The sequence below is a fragment of the Prenolepis imparis genome, unplaced genomic scaffold (assembly GCF_030444845.1).
Source record: "Prenolepis imparis isolate NDT839.2.m4 unplaced genomic scaffold, iyPreImpa1.0 SCAF_2, whole genome shotgun sequence".
Lineage (NCBI taxonomy): Eukaryota > Metazoa > Arthropoda > Insecta > Hymenoptera > Formicidae > Prenolepis > Prenolepis imparis.
This window is the reverse complement of record NW_028141160.1, coordinates 5,915,378-5,928,413: the sequence shown is the minus strand read 5'-3', so window position 1 is coordinate 5,928,413 and position 13,036 is coordinate 5,915,378. Positions and strand designations below refer to the sequence as shown.

The 13,036-nt window shown below is 34.0% G+C and overlaps 2 protein-coding genes across 2 annotated transcripts; both read left to right on the top strand.

Annotated features, from left to right (window-relative positions):
- Positions 1-67: 67 nt before the first annotated feature.
- LOC145949149 (uncharacterized) lies at positions 68-808 on the top strand. Its single transcript, XM_083058984.1, has 2 exons — positions 68-675; positions 743-808. Exons 1-2 carry the CDS (start codon positions 196-198, stop codon positions 761-763), a joined length of 501 nt encoding a protein of 166 aa, XP_082915110.1. The 5' UTR covers positions 68-195; the 3' UTR covers positions 764-808.
- A 7,057-nt stretch (positions 809-7,865) lies between these two features.
- On the top strand, positions 7,866-8,854 carry LOC145932894 (uncharacterized). The gene is made up of 3 exons (XM_083032120.1): positions 7,866-7,922; positions 8,324-8,573; positions 8,680-8,854. The coding sequence occupies exons 1-3, from the start codon at positions 7,866-7,868 to the stop codon at positions 8,796-8,798; spliced, it is 426 nt and encodes a 141-aa protein (XP_082888246.1). The 3' UTR covers positions 8,799-8,854.
- The last annotated feature ends 4,182 nt before the right edge of the window (positions 8,855-13,036 follow it).

Sequence of the window (13,036 nt, the reverse complement as noted above, 5' to 3'; positions counted from 1 at the left end):
TCTTTTATACAAGGAAATCTTACACATATACAAGGGAATATAATTTTAAGGACGTTACGATCATTATCATATCTCTCGTATCTCCCAAAAGATTCTCGAACATTATTAAATACTCCGCGTAAAGGTCCTAATATATCTAAAGTTGATCCTGGAGAATATTTACATATAGGATTTGTGAAAGCTCTTATTAAAATTATGCAAAAAACACCATCGAACTTAATTCCACATATACTTAAAGTAGATTGGAGTACTGACGGTGCTAGATTGAACAAGTCAGGTAATATGCAAATCTGGCCGATTCAATGTTCCATAGCTAACATCACTAATTCTAAACCTGAAATTGTAGGGATTTATAAAGGACCAAAAAAACCATATAGCATTGATCTTTTTCTTCATCAGTTCATTGATGACGTTCTTCAAGTTGTTAGAAACGGTATTTTATTTCGTCAAAAACATATTCCAGTGATATTACGAGCCTTCATTGCAGATACACCTGCACGTTCTTGGATATTGAATCATTTTGGACATATTTCCAGTAATCCGTGTTCCAAATGCAAAGTTACTGGTATTCGATGTGAGAACCAAATGGTCTTCATGGGCACAAATCATCAATTACGAACAGATGATGAATATGCTCAGCTCATTGATGAAGATCATCATAAAGGACCTAGTCCAGTAAGTCGTTTATCAATGGGTATGGTTTCCCAAGTACCTGTTGAATATATGCATTTAATTTGTATAGGTGTTGTTAAAAAGTTATTGACTGCATGGATTACTGGAAAGTATGGAAAAAAAATGAAATTGTCTGGTCGAAACCAAAATTTGATTTCAAAAAGACTTCAACATCTTGCACAGTATTGTCCACGAGAATTCGCAAGAAAACCAAGATCGCTAGCTGATTATAAAGATTATAAAGCAACTGAAGGTCGTCAATTTATTTTGTATACTGGACCAATAGTTTTACAAGGTATTATGGAAGAACAAGGTTATATTCATTTTTTACTTTTGCATGCGGCAATTCGTGCACTATGTTGTCCATCAATTTCGCAAACATCGTTGCTTTTTGCAAAACTTGCTCTTCATAAATTTGTACAAAAATGTCCTCAATTTTATAAACATACTTTTCTCTCGTATAATGTTCATGCGTTGCTACACTTAGCACAAGATGTTGAATGGCTAGGTCCTCTTGATTCCTTCTCAGCTTTTGCTTACGAAAATAATATATCGTTTTTTAGAAAATATTATAGAAAACTTCATCGACCTCTACAACAATTTTTTTATAGACAAGCAGAAAAAGAAAACCGAGAAAAAATTAAACCTGTGACAGATTTAGATACAATTAAATTTTTTGGAAAACATAATAAAGGTCCTCTGCCTTTGGAACTTTCAGTGCATACTTTTCAATATAAAAAGCTGCGAAGTAAGAGCATTTTTATAAATGTTGATTCTTTAAGTGATAGATGTTGTGTTCTTCGTGATTCGTCAATATGCATTATATATAATACTAGCGTTTCGGACCGCGCTTTGCGCGGTCCTCAAAGCTTTTATAATTCGGACCGCGCTTCGCGCGGTTCTCATAAAGCCTTTATAAAACCTGATTTAACACAAAAGATTAATTGTTCTGTCTGTATTACCGCGAACTACTTCCATATTTTTGAACCGATTTTCACGAAATTTATATCAAATGTTGCAAATTTTTCGAAGATGACTACTATTATTTTTTTTTCACTTCCTGATATTGTATTTTGCGTCTTGTTTTGCATAAACTTAAATATTTATAATTAAAATTTTATTTGCTTATATTAATTTTTTTTGTTATTTTAATTTCCACACAATTTAATATGTTTTAAATCTGAAACATTAGTTTAGTAAATATATATACATACAAATTTTAATTTTTTTTTATTATTTAATTATTATACCCATTTTTTTTTCCTTACTCAAATATTTTTTGATTACGTCTAATGTACCCACCGCTAACCCGCTATTATTAGCTCTCATACAATTTCATAATTCTTCAATTTACAAAATTTCTCTGTATATTACATTTTTTGTAAAACATTTTTCACTTCCTTCAATTAGATGTCCTTGATTGCTAAATTCATCAATCTTAATTTTTACACTTTCCCTTTTGGTTGCTCTAGAAAATGCCACATAAAGTTGACCATGAGCAAATACAGGATGTGGCAAATAAATCCCAATTTTTTCTGAACTCTGTCCTTGTGATTTATTTATTGTCATAGCAAATGATACTCGAATAGGAAACTGTCTTCGTTTAAATTTAAATGGCAATTCCAAATCACTTGTAATTAAATCTATCCTTGGAATGATGACAATCTGTCCTCGAGCAGGACCAGTTAGAACCTCCGCATAAATTAGATTATTTTTCAAATTAGTTACAATAAATCTTGTTCCATTACAAAGTCCTTTCTTAGTATTTAAATTTCTTAATAGGATTATTATAGCACTGACTTTTATTTTAAGTCGATGAACTGGCATTCCAGAAGGTGTCAGAGAGTTTAAAAACTCAGTTGGAAAATTTAATTGCTCCTGTGGATCATCACTTACAATAAAGTCAATTGAGAGATATTCCTTTTCCTCTCCTTCCATTTGACAAAGGATTGCGTCATTAATTTTAAAAGTATCCTCATTTTTAGGACAAAGTATCGCTCGATCTGGATTTTCTCTAATCCGGTCATGGTGATTCTATCACCAAAAATCTCATTAATAAGAGATTCTTTTGATATAAAATCTTTGGGGATTTCAATTGTATCGAGATGTAGTCCATCCGTATTTGATAATTTACCATCTCCGAGTTGCATTAGCCAATTTGAAAATTCTTTCTCTTCCCCAGTTCTCATATTTTGCTGTAATTTAACTTGAATTACGTTCCTCCATATAGGGTTGTATTTTACAGTCGATTCAATTATAGCTGCTTTTTATGCCTGAGGCACTACTGGGAGATTTTGTCCGAAATCTCCTGCAAATAAAATTACTTTTCCTCCAAATGGTCGAGGATTCTTCATCAAATCCTTTAAAAGTTTATCAACTGCTGTTAAAGCATGTCCAACAGTCATGCTCACTTCATCCCATATGATTAATTTGGCATTAATCAATTCTCGTGCAACTTGAGAATTTCCTCTAATATTTGATTTAGCTCCATCATCAATTGGGATTGAAAGCTTAAACAGAGAGTGATAAGTTCTTCCTCCTTTCAGAAGTGTGGCTGCAATTCCAGTTGAAGCACATGGAAGAATTATTTCGTTTCTTCCTCGAATAACACTTAAAAATGTGTAAAATAGGTATGTTTTACCACTTCCTGCAAACCCGTCATAACCTCTGAGGTTCATTTTCATTTTCAATTGCTCGCATGACTATATCGTACACGTGCTTTTGCTCAGCATTTAGTGTCGATAATAAATAATCACCACGTATTCTTTCTTCATCCACATTATACTCTGTTACGTAAATATTTACTGGAGTTGGATTTGGCAATTGGAAGTTCTCACAGCTACTTCCATTATTTATCAGAATTCCTTGTATATGGTTTAAAGCCATATTTTCAGGATTTACAACATTGTTATGTACAAAGTCCTCAATCATGAAATCTTTATATTTATTCCAAATAGTTGGTACATCTGTTGGAGTTCCAAAGATGCAAATGTAAGCAAATAATTCTCGAAGTTGTGCAGGCATATTCGATTCTGTTGCTTCTTCCAACGTTTTTCCCAAAATTATCAGTTTCTACCAAGTTTTTTGCAATTGCTGCATCTTTAAATGTATTATAAAGAACTCCATTTACAGTTCTCAAATCTTCAAAACATTTAGCTCCAGTCACATGTAGTAGAAGAAGACGGAGATAAAATCTCTCAATATCTTTTATGCTTACTGTATAGAGTCTTGAAATTATTTTTTCACCACCTTTTTTGCGTGGCTTCCACTTAGTTTCTTTTTTATCATATACATAATGATAAGGAATATCTGTATAAATAAAATTCACTGCATTTTCATCAGATTGATTTAATTTGAACCATGCAGTCAGCGTAGTATCTCGAGTGAGCTCTCTCTGAGCAGCTTGCTCTTCATTTCCTGCTCGAAAATAAACCATTTGACGATTAGGCAAATGAACTGCCAATCTGATTACTGTATGAGACCTCATAAACAGATCGTATCCGTTCAGTCTCCACATTGCTTCTGGAGCACTAATATATCTTGCATCCAGGAATGAGTTAATTTCATCTATTTTAATTAGCCTTGTGCCATCTCGTGCTTGCACTTCAATCGCAACACAGTCAAATCCTTTATGAATATATTTATATAAGTATTTTACGCTCTTCACCGATGAACATATTTCCAAATTGATATGTCGATCATATTTCATGATTAAATATGGTGAATATGGCACCACCCATCGATTATCAACTTCTTTGCCTCTAACGATGTATTTTTTACCAAAATTCCTTCGTTGATACATAGGATATCCATTCACATTAGCATTAGTTTCTTCACGAAACTCTTTTGGAAAACCTTTTGAACATTTTCCATCGTCTCCAGTGCAAGGATATCTGTGGGAGGAATCTCCACAAGGACCATGAATCATGTGCTTCAAAATTTTTACATTAAGTTCTGAATATCTTTCTTCATCAGGGATTTCAGCCCATACCATCATGTCAATAACTTCTTGAAGTCGGGGCTTATCTTCATCACTCAACATTGCAAGTAAATGCAAATGTGGAAGTCCTCTTTTTTGAAATTCAATCACACCTGCATAAGCAATAATATTTCCAAAAATTTTATTATGAATTAGATCATTTAAAATCTCTTTGACATCCAAGTTAAATGTTTTAGCGATCAAATCTGGTCGAAATTCTATTAAACATCCATCAAGATTATCCTTAATTTCTGGGCATTAAGGATTGCAAGTCATTGTAAGAAAAATATCTGGTTTACCAAACTTTCTTACCAAAGACATAGCATCTTGGTACCTTTCTTGCATGTTTCTTGGACTGCCCATAAATGAAGATGGTAATATCACAGGTATACCAGCTGTAATTCCTTCATTTTGTGCTCGATTATCTAGGTGATCCATTAATCCCGAATAAAGTTCTGCTCTTAATTGAGGTTGATTTAATTTAATATAATTAAGCCTATTTGCTTCAATTTTCATATAGGCATCAAGTATAAATTGACATCTCAATTTGCCTGCCTTTTTAAATTGACTAAATTCTAATCTTGGTGCTAACAGGTGAGCATAATAATCCATTTGAGTTACTTTGAATCCTGGATATTTAGGATTATATGATTTAAGTTCTGAATGCCATCCATCGTTACCATATGGATATAACAAAGGATAACACATTGGGTCACACCTTTTGTCTAGAATTGATATTTGTTGAACATCGTTCGAATTTTTATTATAAATCCGAACGTCTCTTTCAAATGGAGGCTCACCATCTACATTCCTAAAGACCACAGCTATTTCATTTGCTTGTGGAGCATTGTATCTTGTTGAGGATTTTTTCTAAAGGACAACATTAAATTTATGATTTTATTTCCTATCGGATTAAGATCTTGTTCAACTTGACGCATCATCTTGAATGTTTGCAAATTCATTGCATTGAACCATAAAACTTGACAACTTTTTCATTATTTCTGAATCACACTCCTTATTAGCTTTGTTATTCATTCTATGATTTACAGCTTCTTCTGTATCTAAAAAGTAAAGCTGTGCAAATCGCGGAGCTTGCCCATCCGCTGGGCGCATTGCTGTTGAAGTTAAATGATGATATTGCCCATGAATCTTTAAGCAATAAGGAGCATTGTTCACAACATCCAATGTATTTCTATTGTCCGGGGCACCCATGGAAGCCATAGCTAAAGCGCTGTTATATGAACGAATATTATCAAGGAAATTTTTTGATGCAGAATCATTTCTCATGTATAATTTTTTAAGAAAATCAGGACAATTTATTGGCTTTAATTGAATCTTGCCCTTTTCGCAACAATATGTAAATTTTGCATCTTTAGATTTTTCACATGCAAAGTTTAACGATTTGCAAAATTGGCATTCTACATTCATTTGGCCAAGTGTATGAACTGGCACATTTATTTCATGGTCCTTGGCAATTAGCGCAATGTGATGATTTAATTGTCTAGTTTGATGCCTTCTCTGAGCATGTCTCTGAGCATCAGCTTCGAGTCGTTGAGATCTTGCTTCATTATTTTCATTGGCCCTCTGCTGAGAATTTCTTTGAGCATTAGCTTCGAGTCGTTGAGACCTTGCGTCATCATTTTCATTGGCCCTCTGCTGAGAATTTCTTTGAGCATTAGCTTCGAGTCGTTCAGATCTTTCCTCCGAACTCTCAATTTTTCGCGTTTGTCGTAAGCGCTTGCTTTCGCGACTCAATTTATACAAATTTCCACCTTTTCTCTTTTGAGGCATACTTGTAATTATTTTTTATAATTGATATATATTTAAGAAATAAATTACTTTATATTATATAGCAATAATATTGCTCGAAGTACATCAGAATTTTTATTTTATGCAAACTACTTATATATATAGATTGATCGATTTTCTTGATGGATTTCTGTCTTATGTTTATTCTGTTTTATATTAATTCTTTGTATAGGCACACAGCAGCCTTTTTTTACAGACGCACAGCAGCCTTATTTTACAGGCGCACAGCAACCGTTTTTTACAGGCGCAAAGCAGCCTTTTTTTACAGGCGCACAGCAGCTCTGTATCGGCGCACAGCAGCCGTTTTTTACAGGCGCACAGCAACCCTTTTTTACAGGCGCAAAGCAGCCTTTTTTTACAGGCGCACAGCAGCTCTGTATCGGCGCACAGCAGCCATTTTTTACAGGCGCACAGCAGCTCTGTATCGGCGCGCAACAGCCTTTTTGTAATAATTTAATTTAATCTCGAATATTTCAGAAATAATTTTTTTATATAAGAAAAATGTGATAAAAATGTAATTATTAAAAAATATTAATTACAAATTTTAAACTCATTTATTACAAATATATTCTAAACAATTATTCAAAATTGGCTCTCTAATTAAAATTAATAAAATAAGAATAAATCGCAATAGGAGCCTGGCACCGTTCGTGGGGTGCAGTAAATTAATAATAAATTTAATTAAATTAATTCAACATCCGAAATTTTTATTTAAATCAGCTACAGTAAAAATCTCGACAATAATCGACTATATATAATTTTTTAAAAATGTACCGTCTCTCTCTTCACTCTCCTTCTTCAACGTTATAACTTCGTCTGTCACTAACTCGTTTCTCGTAAACTTTTACACCTTTGACTCCTTCTTCTTTGTTATGCCGATTTCATTTATTATAACATTTTCTATTCATTCAATCTATCCATGATGACATTTAACGTGATTTAATGTGAAACCATCGACTTATGTATATAATCATTTATGAAATGACACTCGTCAAGAACGTAAAAACTCGTATCATCCCTAAGGGGTGATTTTGACAAAATTACACTCACATACAACAAATAGTAAATAAACTATTAATTGTGAAAGATCGTTTATCGTGGAAAATAATTACGCGAACTGATAATCGTAATAATTGTAATAATTATAGAGAATGAACAAAACATTTTACGTGCTATGCACATATACATACATACGTGAAATATTAAATTATATATAGATTTAAATTTATAGATTATTTATTTATTAAACGATTGATGTATCATTAAGGCTGTGTGAATGTTACGCGCTAATGGGGTGTAGTTGAAACCACGTGTAAATAAACCTTTAATTTTGATTCTTATTGTACGCATACCCCATCTCCTTCAAATGTTTTTTGGAGCTCATGTCCAATAGTCGAATGTCAAAATGTCTAAAGAGAAAAAAAGCAATGAAAATACGTGCAACTCAGAAACTCAGCATAATGTAAGTAAATTTAATTTTTAGTGAAAGAGAGAAAGGATTGACATAGTGAAAGAGAGAGAATGAGATTAAGAAAAAGAAAGAGAGAATAAGATTAAGAGAGAAAGATAGAGAGAGAGACTTAGGTTAAGAGAAAGAGAAAGAATAAATAGATTTGTGTGTGTGTGTGTGTATGTGTGCGTGCGCGCGAGTGCGTGCGTGTGTGTGCGCGTTTGTGTGTGCGCGTTGTGTGTGCGCGTTTGCGTGTGCGTAGCGTATGCGTAGCGTATGCGTAGCGTGTGCGTGTGCGTGCGCGCGCGCGCGCGCGAGAGAGAGAGAGAGAGAGAGAGAGAGAGAGAGAGAGAGAGAGAGAGAGAGAGAGAGAGAGAGAATTAAGATTATTAATCTATATATTTCTTTTTTAGAATCACATCAGCAGCGAAAAAATTTTTGACGAAAACAACATCTTGAAGTCACAATTACAGGAGCTGCAACGGCAACTGGCCGCTGCTTTGATCAAGCAACAGCCTGCAGTGGTGGCTGCTGAGAATCCACAACCTGCAGTGGTGACTGCTGACAATCCTCAGCCACCACTGCAGGCTGCTGACAGTCCACAGCCACCACTGCAGGCTGCTGAAAATTCACAGCCTGCAGGTGAAAAGGATACGTTTCAACGTAAATATATTATAATGATAAATAATGATAAATAATAATAAATAAAAATATACATAAGTAGTAAATAATATAACCAAAAACTTAAATTTTATATATTTTTTTACAGCAAAATACAAAACTCGGTGGGCAAGAGCTGGAAGAGGCCGAGGACGCGGACGCGGACGTGGCCGTGGACGCGAACGTGGCCGCGGAAGCAAAACTATTATTAATTATATTAATATGTAGTAGATAGCTATAAATATTAAATAAATACACACATATACATATTATATATTTTTTAATAAATAGATATATATTATAGATATAGATACATATAAATACGGATATATATATATATAGATATTTATATAAAAAACCTTTAAAAAAAATCTTTTTTAATTAAATTTTTCTTTCTTATTTTTCTCATTCTTATTGTCATCATTTTCATTATCCTTTCGCTTTTTATCTTTTTTCTTAACTTCCTCTATAAATCCTTTCTTCTTATCCTTTTTTTTATTCTCCTCTTGTTTTTCAAAATCACTCAATGCTTCTATTAATAACTCATCGAGTCCATCTTCGAGCACTAAAATTTTTTAATTATAAATAATTATTTGAATTATAAAAATAAATTGAAAATTAAAAAAATATTTAAATTAAAATTTATAATTAAGTAATAAATTATTTTTTTTATTTACCGTTTTTAAATTCTTCTATTTCTTTCAGTCTATTCATTTCGTCGATGTTTTCATTTTCACTCTGTGCCTTTATTTCGTTTATTGTTATACATTGTCTTTCATTTCCATTTATTCCATTTATTATAATATTTTCTTCAACCATGATGACATTTAGCATTGACATTTATCATTTGAAATCAGCAACTTATGTATATAGTCATTTATTAAATGACATATAAGAAAATTAAAACTCATATCACCTCTAAGGGGTGATTTGAATATTAAAACTCATATCACCCCAAATAGATTGTTAAGAAAGAAATGTGTAAGTTTCTAATTTGAATAAATCTTTAATATAACGGGCTGAAACAGATGGTATTTATATATATAGAAAAAATTTGCGAAATAAAATCAGTCCATAAATGCGCGCGCGCGTGGGTGGATGCGTCAGTGGGGGTGCAAAACTTAAAAAAACCACATATTAGCTATCCCCGAAAAATTTGCAAAATTTTGTTACTAATTTCGAAAAAATCGGTCATCAAATGTGTAAATGCGTGGGTGCGTAGGTGGGTATGTCATTAAAAAAAAACCACATAGTACGATGTTTTGAAACGTTCTGAACCCATTAGCATAGAAATTAATAAAAAAATTTTTTTCGCGAAAACAGCCTCCTATATAAAAAAAAAAAATTTTTTTTAAACCGCATAGTAGGATTTTTTTGATCATTCTAAACACATTGGCGTAGAAATCTTGTAAAAAATCTTGTAAAACGCATGCGCGTGGGTGAGTGCGTGGGTGGGCAAAACTTAAAAAAAGAACCACATAGCAGCCATCCCCGAAAAATTTGCAACACTTGCGAAATTTTGGTACCAATTTCGTGAAAATCGGTCAATAAATGTGTTAATGCGTGGGTGGGTGCGTGGGTGGAGATGTAAAATTAAAAAAAAACCACCATCATCGCCATCCCCGAAAAATTTGCGAAATTTTGGTACCAATTTCGTGAAAACCGGTCCATAAATGGGCATGCGCGTGGGTGGATGCGTGGGTGTATAAAAATTAAAAAAAAACCACATAGCAGCCTTCCCCGAAGAATTTGCAACACTTTGGTACCAATTTCGTGAGAATCGGTCCATAAATGTAGAAGTAGTTCGCGTACATACATACAGACGGACGGCACTTATATATAGAGATATACGTTTCTCGTCTTAATCGAGATCCACAAATCTGTAAGTCTTGTTTTATCTTTGGATATAATTGCAACAGTGAAGTTTGATCGCTCGATAATGTTTGTCACCCTCATCTCTTAGATGCGGCCACATTGAATTTGAACATCTCGTTTCGAGTCTAACAACAAAAAAGAGAAACCCTCCTTTGGACGCTTGGGGAGAATAATACTAATATCCTCTATCACCATACCATGATTATACATTTATGACTCTAATTGATCTCAACCCGGTGATTTGTTTGCCCTTTATTCGTATTGTCTAAATTATGAATTTTCTGTAATTTACGCTGATAAAGGCTCAAAAAATGAGCCGAAACGTTCGCTACTTATATATGTAATATCTAAATATACCTTTAGGGGGGACAGAGGGGATATTTGGAATTAAAAATCTCGAATTGAGATTGTTCCGTAATAAAGTCTTTGCGGTGTACCAAGCAAAATTTGTGCCCCGTGCACAATTAGTTAATTCCAACGAAAAATTAATTTTCGTTGGAATCGACGCACCGACATCCGCGTACGGCTCGAATAGCCTATCTATTACCGATTTATATTTAAATATACCTTGTTCGCTTATATATGTAATATCTAAACATACTTTGTTTTTTGAAAATATACTGCGCCTCACTAACTGCGCTAATGCTCTCATAGCCAAATCATATATTGATTTTTATTATAAGAATTACTATTAAGGCTCTTCCGTATTAAATACAAATATATAAGTGATAGGCCTTTTTTAAGAGCCGAACGCGGATGTTGATGCGTAGTCCAACGAAATTTAATTTTTTCGCTGGAATTAAATTAATTGTGCACAGGGCACGAATTTTACTACTTGGTATACTGCCAAGTCTTGTATGGAATAATCTCTTACTTGAGATTTTTGTTCCATACATCCCTTCTAACCCCCCCCCAAAGAATTAGATGCGAGAGAAAAATATAGATCCGAAAGTCGCTGAATCGGGAATCGAACCCGAGACCTTTCGCTTGCCGGGCGACTGCTCTTCCATCTGAGCTATTCAGATCCTTTCGATTCTATATTTTTCTCTGCTCTTTAAATAAATACTTTAAATAACGCCTTTTCGGCCGGCGTAATTAAACAATAAGAATTACTATTAAGGCTCTTCCGTATTAAATACAAATATATAAGTGATAGGCCTTTTTTAAGAGCCGAACGCGGATGTTGATGCGTAGTCCAACGAAATTTAATTTTTTCGCTGGAATTAAATTAATTGTGCACAGGACACGAATTTTACTACTTGGTATACTGCCAAGTCTTGTATGGAATAATCTCTTACTTGAGATTTTTGTTCCATACATCCCTTCTAACCCCCCCCCCCCCCCCAAAGAATTAGATGTATGGAACAAAAATCTCAAGTAAGAGATTATTCCATACAAGACTTGGCAGTATACCAAGTAGTAAAATTCGTGCCCTGTGCACAATTAATTTAATTCCAGCGAAAAAATTAAATTTCGTTGGACTACGCATCAACATCCGCGTTCGGCTCTTAAAAAAGGCCTATCACTTATATATTTGTGTTTAATACGGAAGAGCCTTAATAGTAATTCTTATTGTTTAATTACGCCGGCCGAAAAGGCGTTATTTAAAGTATTTATTTAAAGAGCAAAGAAAAATAGAGAATCGAAAGGATCTGAATAGCTCAGATGGAAGAGCAGTCGCCCGGCAAGCGAAAGGTCTCGGGTTCGATTCCCGATTCAGCGACTTTCGGATCTATATTTTTCTCTCGCATCTAATTCTTTGGGGGGGTTAGAAGGGATGTATGGAACAAAAATCTCAAGTAAGAGATTATTCCATACAAGACTTGGCAGTATACCAAGTAGTAAAATTCGTGCCCTGTGCACAATTAATTTAATTCCAGCGAAAAAATTAAATTTCGTTGGACTACGCATCAACATCCGCGTTCGGCTCTTAAAAAAAGGCCTATCACTTATATATTTGATTTTTATTGTTTTAATTTTTAGTAGAGCTAATAAATATAAAAAGAGATTGCATCAATTTCAATCTATATTAACATAATTTTTTTACTCTTAAAAACTGAATTGAGAAAAGTACTCAGGAAGGAAATAACAGTGCAAATGAACAAAATAAAGAAGTCAATTTGGCTTTAAGAATTATCTTTAGTCATTTGTAATAATCGAAGGATTATTGATTGCACTGTCGATCTGCATCTTATTTATTCGCGGGGGTGTCGCGTTCTCCCCCTCCTCGCCTCCCGCGACGAATAGCGGCACGCGTCACCCGCATCGGCTCCCCGCGAATCGTATAAATAAGATGCAGATCGACAATGCAATCAATAATCCTTCGATTATTACAAGCATTAAGAGGACAATATGACAACATACACAAACGAAGAATATTACGATATGTTGATGGCACTTGGCGAGTGTCACGGGCAGTATCACGTAGCTGCACGATACGCCGAATTATATCCAAATCGAGCAAGACATCCGTCGGCTCCCGTCATACTTCGAGCAGCTCAGATATTATACGAGACCGACAATGTCCGTCCGAACAAACACGATACTGGAAGAAATCGCGATGCAAGAAATTTGCGAAACACAGAGCGAGT